This window comes from Enoplosus armatus, chromosome 14 (assembly GCF_043641665.1).
Source record: "Enoplosus armatus isolate fEnoArm2 chromosome 14, fEnoArm2.hap1, whole genome shotgun sequence".
In the NCBI taxonomy this organism is placed as follows: domain Eukaryota; kingdom Metazoa; phylum Chordata; class Actinopteri; order Centrarchiformes; family Enoplosidae; genus Enoplosus; species Enoplosus armatus.
The window spans coordinates 20,765,804-20,783,519 of record NC_092193.1 but is presented as its reverse complement, the minus strand read 5'-3'; the positions used below and the strand labels follow the sequence as shown (position 1 = coordinate 20,783,519).

The following is a 17,716-nucleotide window of genomic DNA, read 5'->3' as shown; positions in this document are numbered from 1 at the left end:
TTACCCCTTCATGTCCAAATCCAATGGGATGTTGTTCTTCAGACAGTAAATGCAGTCCTCTCTGTGTGGCCCATCGTCGTGGTCTGGTAGTGGTTGTGACCAGCGTTGAAGTGCCAAGAGACAACAGTGAAGGGTTTTGTCGGTGATCTGCTGTTGTTGTGCTGCTGGTCTCTTTGCCTTTTATTCAATGGAAAGGTATACAACCAAGTCCAGATGTTCTTTGTGAAGGCTTTTGCTGCCAAATGCGTGTGTGTGTGTGTGTGTGTGTGTGTGTGTGTGTGTGTGTGTAGCTGCCAATTATAGCTAGTTACAAGGAAGCTGTCTGCTTTAACAGAAGTGGATGAATTCCCAGGCAGCCTGTAGTGAAACCTGTTATAGGATGGAGAAAGGAGAACATTTAAGCTGAAATGCTGAAGTGTTTACCTTTACAGGCAGACTCTGTGTGTTTCTGCACTATTATGTGTGTGTGTGTGTGTGTGCGGCACTGTAAACTTCCCATTAGCTGCCTCGCTCTTGTTTTGCCCCCTCCTCTCAGTTCATCAGGTTCATGATATGTGCCCCTCTAAACCTGACCTCTGTTTCAGTGGACGGCTGCTTTTCACTGTGAGACGCGGTGGTGCTGTCGTAGCAGAGGAAGACGAAAAGAAAGACAAAAAATGAGACTGCAGTTTGCATTCATCTGTGGGGTAAACTCAACATTATTACATTGTGAAATACAACTCGGTTGCCATCTTGATTTTGTCATGGGATTTATTGCAGGGCTATTGTATTGGAGTGCATTGGTTTTAGCTAGCTGTACCAATAAACTGAAACTGAGTGTGTTTTAAGAGCCTTTTGAATGTAGTGATTCAAATTCCTTCCACACCTCCGGTACTCACATGCCATATAAATCACACAGCCCATTTTGACTTGAGAATGAAGTCTCCTGCCTCGGAGGCAAAAAAAATTGAAAACTTTGCAGTTTGTCTAAGCGAGTGTCTATAATCTAAATCAACTATATTCAAAATTGTATTACGTGTATTATAATAGCTTTTGCTGTATCTCATTGAGGGAATAGCATTTTGCATTTTTGGGGAAATGTGATTCTCTGCTTTCTCTCTAGGAGTTTGATAGATTGGTATCAATCTCATGTCGGCATTAAGCACAGAGCTGGGGTCAGTGTTTTCAGCAAGCCAGGCTTTGTCCAAAGTTCATAAATACCTACCAACACCTCTAAAGTCAAGCAAATAAGATACAACACATTACACACATTAGTCAGCCTTAGATATTTTTTGAACTTTAGATATAGTCTAGCTTGCCTGGCTTGTGGTCCTGCCCTCAGTCTTTATGCTAAGGTAAAATAAACACGTCTTGACTCCGGTATTTAATGCGCAAATTAGCGTATTTCCTCCATCATTCACCATTTTGTTAGACTTTTTGGAGACATAAATACACTGTATGAGGAGAAACAACATGTTTCTATTGTCAGCGTGTGCGAGTGTTTTGAGTTAAGCCTTGGTTGTGAGTCAACATCATAAGGAGGTTTTTGTTATTTTATTTTGGAAGTGATGTAGCCTGTTCGCAGGCTATGAAAAGGCATGATAAAACAACACTGATGAATTGAAATATATATATATATATATGGAAGTGCGTTTGTGAACACTATTATTTAAGCGTGACCTCTTTTAATTTCCATATAGGACTATCTGACATTAAGATCCCCAAGTAAAAACATTATCATCTTTAAAGCACCTGTCCTTTCCATTAAGTAGCAGAGAAAAACAGCAGTGGATTGGCTGGAAGGGTCTACACACACACACACACACACACACACACACACACACATATGCACACTAAGGGTCCGGGCCTGCACAACTGAACTGACGACAGCAGGCAGGACTTCAAAAGGTGAGACATCCCATAACTCACATCAGTCTCTTGGCAATCCTTGATTTTTCCGACCAATCATACTTTAAGAATGCTGAGGGTAAACAACTCCAGCTGAATGACAAGTTCCTCAGAGTTGTGGCTCTCCCCCTCTCAAACTGGGTCTCCACAATCTGTGTGTGGTGTGTGTCGTCGTATTGCTCCGCATAGAACATGATGTTCCATTGCAGTTTTACCTTACCTGACATAGGTCAGTAAAGAGGCAAGTACGTTGTTGTTACCTTTGGTCACGTTTGGTATTTCGTGCTCAGGCACCGGAAATTCATCAAACCCTCAAAATATTGCAAATATGTTTTTTATGCTTGGCTGAGGTGGAAAGGTTTGTGTGAAAAAGATAAATAAAAACAGAATTAGAGAAGGAACCATGTGACTTAAACGTCCACTGAAGCCACAGGCTGTGTTCGAAATCACTGGCATTTCCACTCAGTCACCACCCGCTTTATAATGGACACTGAGTAGCGAGCAGCAATTTGAGATTTGGGACACGCCCTCGTTGTTATCATCTCGCATCGTCGCTGACGACTGTCGAGTCGCGCAACTGTAATCTTTGCAGCATGTTAGCAGAAAGTAGTTGTCACTAGCGACAAATGTTTCTGGCAGATTTAATCAGCTGTAGCTGGCTAGCGTAACGCTAAAGCTCATGTGGGTTGGTTGATAATCCCATGTCCCAATATGCTCTTGATGGCTACATACATGAAATAATGCTAAGACCGAGGTTAAAGCTGCATGTTGCAGGAAAAACCCTGCATCCTCACTGGCTGATGACTCATGTAGAGGGCATGCAGATATGGGAGGAGCATTGTACGTGTATTGCAAGGAATTTGCATTTGGTTAATTGCATTTTCAGGCAGGGTGCTTTGCTTTTAAAAGAGACAAGGATTTGGATGAGGATGAATAATACGTGAGTTGGGCTGGAGTTGCTGGAGAGTAAACATCCCCCCCAAACCAAAAAGAGAGCAGGACAGAGCCGCCATCTTGCCCCCCCTGTCATCGGAGACAACGCTGGGTTACCATTGTACAGCAGGTAGTGAGCTTGTTTGCAGCTTACGGCAGAGCAGATAAACACACAGTTTAATCCATTCCGCACAGTTTTGCTCCAAAGCCTGACGGACGTGCCGTGCCTAGTTACGGTTGCTGAGCTGTGCTTGGACAATGCTGTTCAAGGGCTGGATATAGCAGTCAACTGTTGCTCCACACAGGAACCCTAAAATGTGAAATTCTAGTCAGACTGTGGCAAGCATGAAAGTGGAATGTCATGGATGTTTTTCATGTGTCCAGTGGGTTGGAGAGTTGGAAAGCCCACGTGCAAAAACAAGCAGCTCTGTGCCAATCGCTGTAATTGTTATCTGCATTTTATTTCAATATCATTCTTTTAGTTCCACATTCACAGTATTTTCCAAACTGCTTGAAAGAGGCTTCCCCCCCCTGGAACTAACAGATTTACTGATTTCGCTAAATAGATTTCCCAACTGAACCTTCAACAATCTACAAATATCACTTTAGGATGAGCCGGCTGGCGTGCGCTGAAGAAATGAAATGCAGGATCATGTTCCTCAGGTGGGAAGCACAGCCTGTGACACCAACTGAGAGAAAATACATTTCAATATGTTTTGAAAAACCTGAGCCACTCAAAATGTGCTCAGTTTTGCTTGCCAACCGTTCATTTGTCGCTTCCAAGATGGAATAAATCAGACCTTCGTTTTCCATCTCAAATCCAAAGTGTCAGTCAGCTGCTGTTTTGCCACGATCTGTAAACTGTTCACTACTCTATATATGAAAGACACATTTCTCTTTGGTCTAATTTTTTAACTCACCAGATTTTAAGGAAGTTTCATCGACAACTGTGTTGGAATCCATGCTATGATGAAAAACAGCTTTTCTTCATGTACTTGCGGCTCTCAGTAAATCAAGGATATCCTTGCTCTGGTAAAGTTGTAGCATTCTTGGGGAGGCTTGTGCATCTACTCAGAGGCTGTGCAATCATAATAACCCTGTAGGGGAGTTCAGGAATCAAGCCCATAGGTGAAATAATCAGGCGATGGCAATACGTAGAAGTGAAAAAGATCAGAATTATTCACATTCTGTTTTCTTAGGATTTTTTTTTTTTATTTTTTTTTTTTTTAAGTTCATAGTACCTGTCACAAGCTGGCCAAGTCAGCAGCTGTCAAGGGTGAAGTATTGCTCTGATTCGCTTCCAGAATCAATTTCATTTTTTTTTTTAGCTGTCTGTCAGCAATCAACGCACTGGAGAAACATTTTGTTTCTATGTTTTTTTATATTTCCCCGGTGTTGAGTCATGTCCATGAATGCCATGGCAGCACACAGTGTTCACAGTGTTACACATCTCCTTTGACTGAGATATTTGTTATAGTCGAATTAGGTGCACTTTCTGTTCTTCTGGCCAGCAGGCCACCCACATGAAGCATTCCTCTCGTCATGACAGTGCACAACAGGGTTCCTCAAACTGTTTTTAATGGGCTGCGTGCTGCAGTTCTGCTGCTTCAGGTGGTTCACAGAGGAAGCTGGCAGGAAAGATAGGACTGACAGGAAAGATTGGACAGATAAAGAGTGGATGGCAGCTCTCGAACCCACAGAGTAATAATGTTATGAGTCTTAGTCCACCGCGGTCTAAGGTGGTCCAAAGGCTCCAAGGTATTTTCATATTTTCAGACACCCATATCTACACCAACGCTGTGTTTTAATGAGCTTATGACTTTGTGTTTGAGCAAGGGCTTGTTAAAGGCTTCAAGAGCAATCAGTTTTGAGCCAGTCTCCTCCTCCTCCTGCAAAGCTTTACAACATGTGAGAAAGGTTTGGGAGTGAGAGCAGACGGGGATGTGAGTATGTGAGAATGGATCACCCATCTGTACTTGGCCAGCATTTTTCTAATCGCAGTCCATTTGACACTGCCAAAGGCAAAATTCGTGCCTTGACACCAGCGATTGAGGTGAAGCCAAATGTGCAATATAGTTCAAGAGAGCAATAGAACAGATTTTCTGAACAGATTTTCAAGGAGGAGAATTCCTGTTTATCATAACTGGGGTTCTTGTGTTTGTAGTTTTGGCCATCCTTTTGGCTAACTTTGTACTCAGCAAATTGCTGAGATCCGCAAACATGCCAACATCGCTACAGTGAACACCAAAAGGGCAAGAAACATGAGCGGTCAGATGATCAGGCCTACAGTTGAAATATCTAAGCCACCTTATTCTGGGATGAGAATAACAGCGAGTGCCCCTGAAATGTCAGTAATAATCCCTCATTTCAGCGTGTGCTCACAACTGGGGCAAGTATTAAGGGTCAAAGCTCAACCAAGAGGTCAAGTCTATAAACTGCGATGGATGTTTACAGACAGTTTGGCGTGTAAAGTGACTGTTCACCTTAGTCTCCTATTCCAAACAAGTTGTCTCACCTCATTCAGAGATCTCAGCATTTAACATTGAGTACAATGTTATTATCACCAATGGGAATGATGGCTAATTGGAAAATAAGATCAGATTTATTAAACCACAGTTATCCTTGCATTTAAAAAAAACTTCAAATCAGTGCTGTTCAATGAGACTGTCCTCACAGAAGACACAATGGCATTGGTCATCAGATCGTTTGACCAATGTTCCCTTAGAAATAATAAATGTTGTCTCAGAGGCAAAGGCAGAAAATAGTGCCACAAAAGCGTCAAACCTGTTTGCATCTCAGCCCCTACCAATAGTCGACCATCCCTTAGCCTTGGTTAAGATTGCCTGAAATACACCAAATTTTAAAGAATAGGTTCAGAATTTTTCCACCTTACTGCAATTCTCGCATGCATTATGTACGTTATTAGAATCAGAATCAGCTTTATTGGCCAAGTACATGTACACAGAGTTTTTGTTACTCTCAATGTGTGTGTGTATATATATATATATATATACACACACACATATATACGTATATGTACAGTGCTTAACAAATTTATTAGACCACCTGTCATAAAAACGAGAAAACACAAATATTTTCGAAATCTGTCAAAAACTTGTGTCAAACTAAAAATTTGTATTGTTATTTATTAGTCAAATAACAAACTGGAACAACTAAATAGTCCTTATTCACATATATAAACCAAAAATCTTAATATTTTGTATGACCTCCTTTGGCCCTGATAACAGCTTGCATTCTTGCTGGCATTGTTTTGATGTACTTTTCGACAGTCTCTTTTGTTATTGAGTTCCAAATAGTTTCTAGCTGTTCCCAGAGACTTGCTTTGGATGAAACTTTTGTGCGATCTATTTTTGAATTCAATAAATCCCAGACCTGTACAAAGGGATTCAAGTCTGGACTTTGACTTGGCCAGTCCATCAGTTCCAGTACTCCAGATTCCTTTTTCTTGGTCAAGTAGTCTCTGCACAGCTTTGCAGTATGCTTGGGGTCATTGTCTTCTTGGTATATGAACCCACGACCAATCAGGTTCAATCCAGAAGGGATTCCATGATGCACCAAGATGTTGTGGTAGACCTTCTTGTTCATGATACCGTCGATTTTAACTAATTTGCCCATGCAATCTGGAGACTTTCTCAGATTCTGATCTAGAAGCATTAATCTCTGCCTGAAGATCAGCAGTGGTCTTCCTTCTGTCTCTGGTACTTAAAATCTTGAGGTGCCTGACATCTGCTCCAGTTAGCTTTCGTTTTCGGCCTCTTCCTTGACTTATTTTGTAAGTACCGGTCTCTGCAATCGAGTCCAAGGCATACTTGACCACACTGTGAGAACACTTTATGTCTTGCCCTGTTTGTCTCAAAGACCATCCAGCATCATGAAGTGCTTTAATTCAGACTCTGTCTTTCTCAGTGAGTTCCCTACGCTTCACCATTTTGAACAGGAGTGAGGAATTTCAAACTGAATTCACGTTTTTGTACCCAAATTTGAGCCAGCACACTGGAATTCTTTGAGAAGTCAGAAATTATTTAAGAATAACATACAATCACTAAAACACATTTTTCTGTTCAGGAATGCAAGTAAATAACTGTAATTTGGCGTCTCAATCAAAAAATAATAATGTGCTTTACTATTTTTTCCTGCCTTTTTGTAAAACAGTAAATTTGAGAATTCATGGATAACAACAATAATTATATTTTAGCATTAAAGAGATTATTTTGATTAAAGAGCTTGCACATACTGGTGGATTAACCATTACAGAAACATAAAAAAAATATTTTGGTAATCAGCAATACTGTTAATTTAGGGCAGCGGTGGCAAACACCTTACACTGGGTGGTGGTCTAATAAATTTGTTAAGCACTGTATATGTGTATATATTGGTTGCTTTATAACATGACGTAGGATATGTTACATGTATGCTTAGGTTTATATTTGACAGTGATGTACGTGTTAAAAAAACAGTGTGTATGTCACCTATAAATATAAAATATATATAGTGTCAGATTGTTCCTGGATGGAGGGCAGGCTGGCACTGCTGAGTCTTTCTACAGTCTTGACTGTTATGTTATGTATGTTGCGCTGCCAGGACAACACACGGGCAGTGACACCAGCGACTACCAGGACAGAAGTACCGACTTGATATTCAGACTGTTGAAGCCTCATATCAACTTCGGCTAAACTTGAGTGTGTTGTTGTCTTGAGTTTGCGCGGTGTGAGGACTCAGGATTTTGTCTTCCATATCTTACAGTGCAGTCGTGCTACGAAGGGATCTCTTCGCGGTCAGCCCCCGTTCACACGTCAGCCCTTCAAGACTCAAAAATCGCCCCGGCACAACCTGGAGGAGTCAATCACAACTAAACTATGTGAAAGCACTTCCGTCTCGGTTAACATCTCTCCCATTGAACTTGACATAACTTTAATGAGCTACCGGGATTTGAAAAATAAAAACGCATAGGTAAACTTGGAAAAATCTGAACTCCTTTAAGTGGCAGACCAGAAAATGCTCATCATCGTTCAGTGTCATCCTAACGAAAGGGGCACCAGACCAGAAAATGCTTATACTGTATGGGTCATTTTGAAAGGTAACAACCAGCATTGTTGTCTAAGTTGGGAGACTCATTGAGTTCAAAATATAGAAGCAATACAGTATAGTCAGTATATAGTATAGCCTCGAAAAGCATGTTTTAGTACTGACTCACTCATTAAAGCCCTATTCAAAAAGCACCACAAAAGAAATAGGCAGCCTGCCCTCGTACAGTTTTTCTTGCTCTCCACTGTAACTGAAAGGGAAAATTAAAAAGCTCCCGCGCTGTTTTCAACTATTTTTCCAGGCACGAAATAAAATTTAACTCGTGCCAATTTGTTTGTAAAAATGAGAGTGCATCCAGTCCAAGTCGCATCTCCACTGTCTTATTAGAGCGCGGAACACGGCAGTTACTGTAGGCACAAATCCAAACTGAATAGCTAATGTCGCGGTGCTTAGAATCTGTACACAAAGATTGGTGTTCGTCGCAATTTCCCATTTTAGAGCTCAACTTGCTCAGATATTGAGAGAATTGCTCAACGTATTTCCAAAGCGCGTTCTCCAGTGAGGTCTCAAACACTGTTTCCTTTTTCACACGCCTCCTTACACGCTAGACAGATATTCCAACCGGCAATTAATATGCTAAGTGGTGCACGGCCTCACAATGTCACTTTTCATTTACGTCTCCGGCACTGTTTATATCTTTCACTCGCGTGTCAGTCTCTGCGCCGGGTAAACACCTCTCTCTGACAGCTTGCTACACACCTTTTTTTCATCCCCGGGCTCTCTCCCCGTGGCTCCGTGGCACTTGGCCTACTGTTTGCCAGCTGGTGACACGGGGCCAGGGTGGACGGGGGAAGACGTAGTTGACCACCTCAGAGCACACACACAGAACACGTCTTTACGCGCACTCATGCAGGTACACACTTGTGGAGGAAAGGCGAAGGTGACCACCGCGGGGCGTCCATCACTTCACACACACATATTGTATAAATACAGGCAAATACAGGCACTGCTTGTGTGGCAGAGGGTCACAGATGACCACCTCAGAGCACCCATCACTTCACACAACCTTTGCACACACACACACACACACACACACAGATTTGGCTTTTCCAAGCAGAGGGTTTTTCCCCTTACAGTGAAACACACACACACACACACACACACACACCTCGGTGGCCAAATGCCCTTTTGACGTACACAGTGCCAGCTGGGAAAACACAGCTAGCTAGCATGTCACCGCCAACCTGGGCAACAGGAAAGACGCCCTGAAGACGAGATGATGGAGGAGGAGGAGGAGGAGGAGGAGGAGGAGGAGGAGGTGGGGGTCCGAGGTTTGCTTTTTTTCCTCATGTGAGAGGCTCAGGTGAATGCAGGTGTTATCTGACTCAGTGGTGTAGTGGGGTGGTGGGTATACTGTACCCTCCACCCCTTCAACTTAAGAAAAAGGATAACACCACATGGCAGAAATACTCCATTACATGTCCAAATGTCCTGCATCCAAAACAGTTAATATACAGTAATATTGTTATATATATATCTTATTATTGGGTACTAATTCCTGCCGCATATGAGCAGCAATTTAACGCTATAGCTTTTAACTACTTTATATACTGCTGGGTTTAATCTGTAACAATGCATCATCATTTCTTAAGACCATCATATCATCAACATCTTTATCTGCAGAGTAACTAGGAACTTTAGCTGTCAAGCAAATGTATTTGTATTTGTTTTAAATGTATTTCATTGAGTACAAAGTATGGTGTTTCCCTCTGAAATGCAATGGATCAGAAGTATAAAGTAGCTTGAAATGGGAATACTCTAAAGTACAAGTACCTCAGAATTGTAGCCTATTTTAGTACACTATGAGTAAACGTGCGGCTTTATTTCCCACAGATGGTGGTAGGTATCCGGTAACCCCACCCCACCCCACCCCAGTCCAATGTATCTGTTAAAGCCACTTCAACATTTCAAATATTGTTAACAAATGTAGTCTTAAAATATGATTTTTATTGACTTTTATTAGTTTTACAAGCTTTTGTTATAGGTAGATGATGCTGGAAGTTTGAAAAAATATATATTTGCCAAAACATTTCTGTTTTAATCATGTTGCACATAGTTTAGTTAAATTACTTTTACACCAGAGTTTCAGTTCACCTTTATTTTATTGGGTTTTTTTCTTTTTTTAAGGTTTTAGACGCCTAGTTACTGTGTGTTGTTTTTATAACCTTGTAGATGACGTCAAGCCTTTTTTTTTTATTTTAGGCGTCGAGACAGTTGCAAACTTGGATTATACAAAAGGTGGGGGAGGTAGACCTAGAGGTGAGAGAGAACCTTTTTTTTTTTTTTTGCTGTAGCTAAAGACTGGTGTTTTGAATCTGCTGGGGTAAAGGTGGGTGGACCGTGAACGAGCAGCACTCTTGTTTCTCAGCGTCTACCGTCAAGGTGCCCTTGAACATCCATCTGCAACAGTAACGTTGACTGAATGGACCGCACGTGTAGAACTGTGTCGCTGCGAACACAGAGCACGCTGTTCTTCTTGCCTTTCTGTGGTGTGATCCGTATCCTGACCACTGCTGCCAAATGTGTCGGACCATGCCTGTATCTGATCACTCACTCATTAAAATCTCATTATCACACGTGTGTCTTTGAAGGGAGACGCTTTCACCGATGGTCAACACACTGACAGACTCTCTGCCCTTAAAAAAATAAAGAAAAATCAGCACTAGAACTCTGTGAAACAGCACCTGACCTTTTCGCTTTCATGGAGTGGCCCTCCAGGTACATACTATACTGCGCTTAAAGTATGTGTTGTGGCAGAGCAAAGCTGCGCTCATCTGTTTTGCATTTTGTCTTGTCTGTTAACAGTGCAGCAGAGAGCTATGTCTAATGTCAAGTTGCATTAATCTGCCCTTTCAAGACATTACAGGCATGTCCCTGTACTGTATATACTTTATTTAGACCGGGGGAGGTGCAGCAGAGCTGTCCTTATCTTACCTCAGACTAGTTTCACGAAATCATGCACACTGTTTGCATTTGCTCAACCTCATATTTTGCAGGCTGCAGTAAAAATGTTGTCAAGTCCGAATAACAGCTTGATTTAAGTTGAGATTTTTATGATAGCAAGCAAAGAAGTGTCACTTTTAATGGGAAACTCGTAAAAAACAAAAGAGAAAATCTTGAAAATAGCAGGCAAGAAACCAAAAATTGTTTTGAGGTCAAACACACTTACAAGCCTGAATTATTAAGTAGCATTTTCTCAAAATGTACATGACTGACTTTGGACTGAAATCCTTGGGTGATTTATGCCTTCTCAACCGGAAAGTCTTTCTCTCTGCCACAGAAACCCTTCTGAGCTTCGTGGACGACATCTTGTCTGGGGCCAGGTCTCCATGCGTGATGTTAGGGGACATCCCCAACCTCCTGTCCTCCTCCATCAGCATGATCATCCGCTGCCTGGAGCCAGACACCACATACATGTAAGTCACTCTCTTTTATTTTCTCATGAACATGGAAACTAAACAACCAGATGTAAACTAAACTGATAAAACTAGATACCAGATCTCAGTCCAAATTAGTTCTGCAGTTAGATTGAAGTTAAAGCAAATCTCCGCCTTGCTCTATATTGTTTGTGCATTTAGAATCCATGTTCCATTTCTACTGTACTAACTCCCAGCAGGTATTGAGTAGATATTGTGTGATAAAATTGAGTATTTATACTGAAAACAGTTGATTCTTGAGTGTTTTGCTGATGTATGACTATTGTCCCACAATGCATTGCACAAAAGGAAATGGAGGAGCTACTCGCAGCTGGAGGAGATTAGAGTAATTGTGACTGTGGTGAGACAGCTCCAGAAAGACCGTAGGGAACAAACAAAAACATCATCTTTGGAAAAATATTTGTTTTTCTCTTTGTGAAGTTTAATTGGAAGTGTCATTTCAAAGTCGCAGTTTGATTGACATCTTGTGTTGCACAAATTGTATCATTTCCTGTCAAAATAAAGTCAGTTGTGCTCATTTCTTGTGTACTAACGGCAAAAAAACTGTTTACTATAAACAGTAGTAGTATAGAGTATATACAATTATTATGTAGTATTGGGAACAGTAGCTGTAGTTAGCAACACACAAACGGATTGCTGTGCATTCCCAATGTGTTTAGCCTAGCTAAAGTTAGCACAAAGTATGCAGGGGGAGGAAATACAGTAGTTAGTCTAGCTCCACCAAAGGTGCCCTCCGACATCTCCAGTGTGACATTTACAAGTTGTTGTACTTAACATGCGAAGAAATAGAACTTTGCGGTTTAACAAGCCCCCTTTTGAGCTTGAAGAAAATGTTTTAATTGACTTAATATGCAAAAGGAAAAATGATTTTAGCTAGCTATCATAAGAACCGACACTCTGTGCTAAGCTAGGCTGCACTCATCACTTAGCCATGTCTGTCTTGAACCAACGGAGAGGAAATGTTTATTGATCGCGTGTAAGCAAATTTCCTAAAATGAAGTACTCCTTTAAGCATCACAACAACCAGTGTAGGGAAAAATCGAGTACAATGGAAGAACATTCTGATAGCATAAGCAGTGTGCATTGCTTTCTTACTCCGTGTCCTTTCTTATACTTCCACTGGGGGGTGCCAAAGTTGAAAATATTTCAAATCCTACACACAGTGCCTTTGTGCTATGTACTTTAGCATACTATGATCTTAGCTCAATTGTGTCAACCTAAACACTTGAAGCTGGTTTTATCCCACAATGTGCGGCGCCTTAGTTATTCCAAGTAATTAAATATTCTATATTAAGCGGTTGTGCTGTATTTGCTTCTGATAAGACAAACAAAGCCATGTAGGTCAAATACAGGCAAAGTTAGTGTTAGAGTTTATTCCCACACTTTTTAATGACCAAGGTAATCCAGGTGTTTTTTTTTTCAGAGCTTGGCATAAGAGTGAGGACTACAGCTAAGGTGAGGTTTTGGTCGAGTATTAAGTGCGAATAGAATTAGAATCAGGATCATTTGGGTTCATTTTGTGGGGCATTTTAGGTCAGGGTCGGGGGTGAAAAAACATTTGAAATGTAAAATACATTTGTAGGCCCCACAAATATATTAGATAAAAAAAAAAAACTCTCTTCCATGTTACATTCAAGTAGTTCTGTACTCTGTCTGTGTACGCCTGAGTGAAGACGTTTAACAATGTGATGCAGCAATCAAGATGTAGACCTTTCTCTGAGCACACACAAATACACACACACACACACACACACACACACACACACCGGATGCTCAGATGCTCTCTTACACATGCTGACACTTATCTCACAGACAGCCTGCCAGGAGGGAAGCCACACACACACACACACACACACACACACACTTTGTGTGAGTGGAAAAGAGGCAGGAGTAAGGTGAAGAGAAAGAAATGGAGGAGCAGAGGCAAAGTTTGGGGTAGAGACGGGAGAAAAAGAGGAGAGAGTGAGGGAAAAGATCAAGAGAGAGCGTGAGCAAAACAAAGGAGAAGAAAAAAGGGCAAGAGGCCCAAGGACGGAGCCTCTTCAAACTATTTTGATGTATGTGGGCTGAGTGAGCGGCAACACATGCCCTTTTAATCCCAGCATCAGCGGGGCTCCTGCTCTCTCTATCCTGTCTGGCAGCTCATTCATCTCTCCGAGCCGAGGCCGCGCTGCACACTCCCTATATTTTCTGTACAGGGCCCTTACAAAGCTTGAGATTTGTGAGAGAAAAAAAAAAACGACACAGAAAACACACACTCTGCAGCTGCATGTCAAGCCTCTGAGGACATGTTGGAAAGGTTTAAACGCTTGAGGTCTGTTGCTCGGAAATGTATCAAGTCTCGCTTTTCAGTGAAGTGTGCATATCTGCAATTTGAATAAAACTCCCTATATATATATATATCTCCAGGCTGGTGATGAAAAATGTGATGCCGCTTCACGTCTCTACCGTCTGCTACTGTTTGTGCGGCTGTCTAAATCCTCGGTGCTGCAGGTGGATGCAGTTTGTGTTTCGCTCACTAGGTGGAGATATTCATTTAGTGAAACGACAGGACAACAGCTCTGTGAAGAAGTGCTCGTTGTCAAGTCTGGCAAATAGTGAGAGCCTGCATCGACAATGCATCTCCAACAAGGGACGTCTTATGATTGAATTAACCGCTGCATGAATTGCAGCAGCTGCCAGATGTTTGCAGGTTCCCGTTGTGGGTTTTGTAGAACGTGTTAGGCCGAGAAAAAGTGTTTAACGCTCACAATCAGCAGCAGACTTCCTTTCGTGTGTCATTTTCCTGTGTGTTTATGCGTCTAGGTTCCGGCTGTGGGCAGTAGACAACACAGGGCGCCGTTCCAGCCCAAGTGAGGTCACCATCAAAACCCCGTGTCCGACTGTGGATGACGTCAAAGCACAAGGTGAGGGAAGAGAACACAAAGCCAGCAAGGTGAATCATCTTTCAGCACTGATCACAGGTGGCTCACGGACATGACTTTCACGTCCCGACACTCGGCATACATGCATGTTCAGGCTTAGTGTGATTTAATGTGGGTTTGTTTATTGGATTAAAGGGATGTAGTAAGTCAGAGGTGCTGTATTGAAGGAAAAGAAAATATTTTGACTACACACGCGTGTTCTTTCATATACTCTCAACTTTAAAGAAGATTCAGAGTTGAAATCTTTTGCCACTCTCTGTACCAGAGGGAGGCTCGAATCGGCCATTGCAAAAATGCTGCAGCCGGTGAAGTGTGATCCCACTGGCCTACGCTGTTGATTTTAATGTCTGGAAATACATGAATGGTGTGAAATACAATACTTCTACTCTGTGCCTCGGTTTTAAACAGACTTTATTGTCATTGTTAACCAGGGCAGGTGGATAAATTCGTAACCCGACGAGCCAAGAAAAAACAATTTCCCATTTGAAGAGAAAAAATCTCCGACCACTTTGGCTCTAGAGGGATGTGTTAATGATTTATTGATTTTAAAATGCCATTAATATCAAGATATGCATGTAAAATGACATCTGCCGTATTAATCTAAAATGCAAAGTGGGCCTGCAGTAGAAAAAGAAAAAGGAGAGAGCATCGCATTTCCACTAATGGAGACCCCATAGTTCTGCCCTGGTTTTGACAGAAACTCTGGTGTGGAGTATTCATTGGAGGGGAAAGTCCCCCCCCCCCCCCCCCCATAGGAAGTAGCACATCAAACCCCAACAGTGTCTCTAGAGCTGCAACGATTAGTCGATTCATTGACAGAAAAATAATCTGCAACTTTTTTGACAATTAATTCATCTTTTTTTTAATTGTCATTTTTCAAGCAGAACTTCCAGCTTGTCAATTGTGATGATTGGCTGCTTTTCTCTGGTCATTAGCTGAATATCTTTGGGTTTTAGACTGTGGGTCGGACGCAACAGGGCAATTGAAAACGTCAACTTGGGATTCATGAAATTTCATGATGGGAATTTTTCACTTTTCTTTCTGACATCATGGACCAAATGCTTAAACGATGCTGAAAATATTTGTGGGTTGCAGCCGCTAGTGTCTCCGAAACAGCGGCAAGGTTAGATCTTTTTCTTTTGCCTTCCCCTGAGGATCGCTTGGTATGAAGTAGCACAAACCAACCAGTTTGGTAAACATTGCTCTGAAGTTAACATTTTTCATAGTCAGTCGTTTGTAGCTGCCGTGACACTGTGTAGTCGTGCTTGGTCTGACTCCCCGGATGTAGGCTGTTGGGATAAGTCAAGTTAATAGGCGACTATTTCAGTCGGAATTCTCCTCCCCTTCCGCTATCTGCATGTTACAGTTTTCGCGGGTTTGGCGCCGCCCAAGACGATTGTGATTGGTTTAAAGAAATACAAACCCTATCCCAGAATGATAATGGGTTGAGCCAGACCTTTCTCTGTGTGGAGATAGGTCTGGCGGTGCGAGGCTAGCGGTGCATGTAAGTTATGGACCTGTGATTGTGTTTGCCATTCCAGAAATAGCCGATAAGATCTATAACCTGTTCAACGGCTACACCAGTGGGAAGGAGCAGCAGACGGCCTACAACACCCTGATGGACCTGGGTGCTCCCACGCTCCACCGCGTGCTCTACCACTACAACCAGCGCTACGAGAGCTTCGGAGAATTCACCTGGAGGTGTGAGGACGAGCTAGGACCCAGGTACAGTTATCTTTCAACCCCCTTTTCTTTTCTGGTCAGATGTTTTTTCTAGAAAGCCTCAGAGTTTTTAAAGCAAGGCAAAGTACAAACGCTTCATTTTTAGAAGATGGGAATCGGTTGGACACTTTGTAAGCACCTTTTGCTTTGACAACGCAGGAAGGAAAATGACAGTGAGACTGAACAGGAGGCTGTCAAACAATTAGAATTTAGTTTGTGTTTCAGCCCATGCAGCCTCAGATTTCTGCCAGAAAATTGATCAACTTTAGTTTGATGGCCAATTTATCAGAATGACCCAACAATATACAAGCCTACCAGTTAGACTTTCACAGGATACCAAAAGAAGAATAGTGGCAACTAGACGGGAGTCTGGGTTGGTGTGTGCGTGTGTGTGTGTGTGTGTGTGTGTGTGTGTGTGTGTGTGTGTGTGTGTGTGTGTGTGTGTGTGTGTGTGTGTGTGTGTGAACACCACTTTAAAATTTGAGCATACGGCCCTTTCACCAGCAAATTTCAAATATGTTGGAAAACATGAAACATTTGGCCGATTTGGACTGACATTACAGATATGCTACATTAGTGATTACTTTACCCCTCACATGTGAAGCTCTTCCCCTCCTAACAGTGATTCATAGACCTCGCTACATACCATCAAGCGTGCTGATTAAACCATGACTCGTATCTCTAAAGCTGCCTGACGAGTTTAAAGGATAAGGATAAAAAGGATAAGGCCTGGGCAAATCGCACACACCTGCACTTGATGCATGACCGCACGTTTCCTGTTCAACTGAGCTTCAGCAACTTTGTCCAGAGTCCAGACTAAGTTTAGCTTTGTTTGGCCCACTGAAAGCGGTGCGCCGCAATGCATTGTTGCCAACAGCATATGGTGCGTACGTAAACGCCATCTTTGACGCGCGTTAACAGTCAAGAAATGATGGGACGATACGCCGCTGTACCCGCTGTACCCGCTGTTGCGTCCGATGTGTGCTACGAGCACCGTTAAATGATGCGATGCCACGCCACGCCATGCGGTCAGTACTGCCAGACTTGAGACTTAAAGCTGTAAAACGACACTAAAAATCATTCCATCATGGTCCCGTCTTGTACATACAACTCAACACTAAATCTTAATTTTCTAATAAAAAGTAAGACACGTGAAACCACTCAAAAGTAACCCTATCTAGCCAAAGGTTGTTTTGGGTTTTTTTCCCAGCACAGTTACAAACACATCCCACAGTGGCTCACACAGCCACGTCTCCATGGTATCAGCCCATTCAAAGCTCGCCGGTGTCCAACTCTTGTTTTGATTCTCAGAGGTGGGCAGATGTTCCGCTCGCAGCTTCCAAAGTGCTGCCTTTGATTCCGGGCGGTTGTTTGTGTGAATTAGAGTTGACGGGGGAAATTCATTCAAACCGAAGGCGAGTGAGCTTAACCTCCGTGACATCACCGGGGCCATTTCGTAACGCACAACCAGGGAGGGCCCCAGATTTCCCCCCAAACTGCGGATAAGTACCCATAATGTAAAATTGTAGCTTAATGTTTTATAAACAGAGCCATGTGTCCGACGTAAAACATACTTATAAATGGCAGTCTGTGGTACATGCTTTCACTTTGGCAGGTGAAACTGATTAGCCGAGGCTCCCTTAATTCTCTCGGTTTCTCTCTCTGTCTGTGGGTTCCCCCGCCCCAAATGAAAGGTTGTTTTTAATG

The 17,716-nt window shown here is 42.4% G+C and overlaps 1 protein-coding gene across 1 annotated transcript in view; it reads left to right on the top strand.

Annotated features, from left to right (window-relative positions):
* astn1 (astrotactin 1) overlaps window positions 1–17,716 on the top strand; it is a 335,823-nt gene that overhangs the window by 308,764 nt on the left and 9,343 nt on the right. Inside the window, exons 21-23 of the mRNA XM_070918552.1 lie at window positions 11,207–11,342; window positions 14,169–14,269; window positions 15,829–16,012. Coding sequence (XP_070774653.1) covers window positions 11,207–11,342; window positions 14,169–14,269; window positions 15,829–16,012 — 421 coding nt within the window. The remainder of the gene's footprint in view (window positions 1–11,206; window positions 11,343–14,168; window positions 14,270–15,828; window positions 16,013–17,716) is intronic.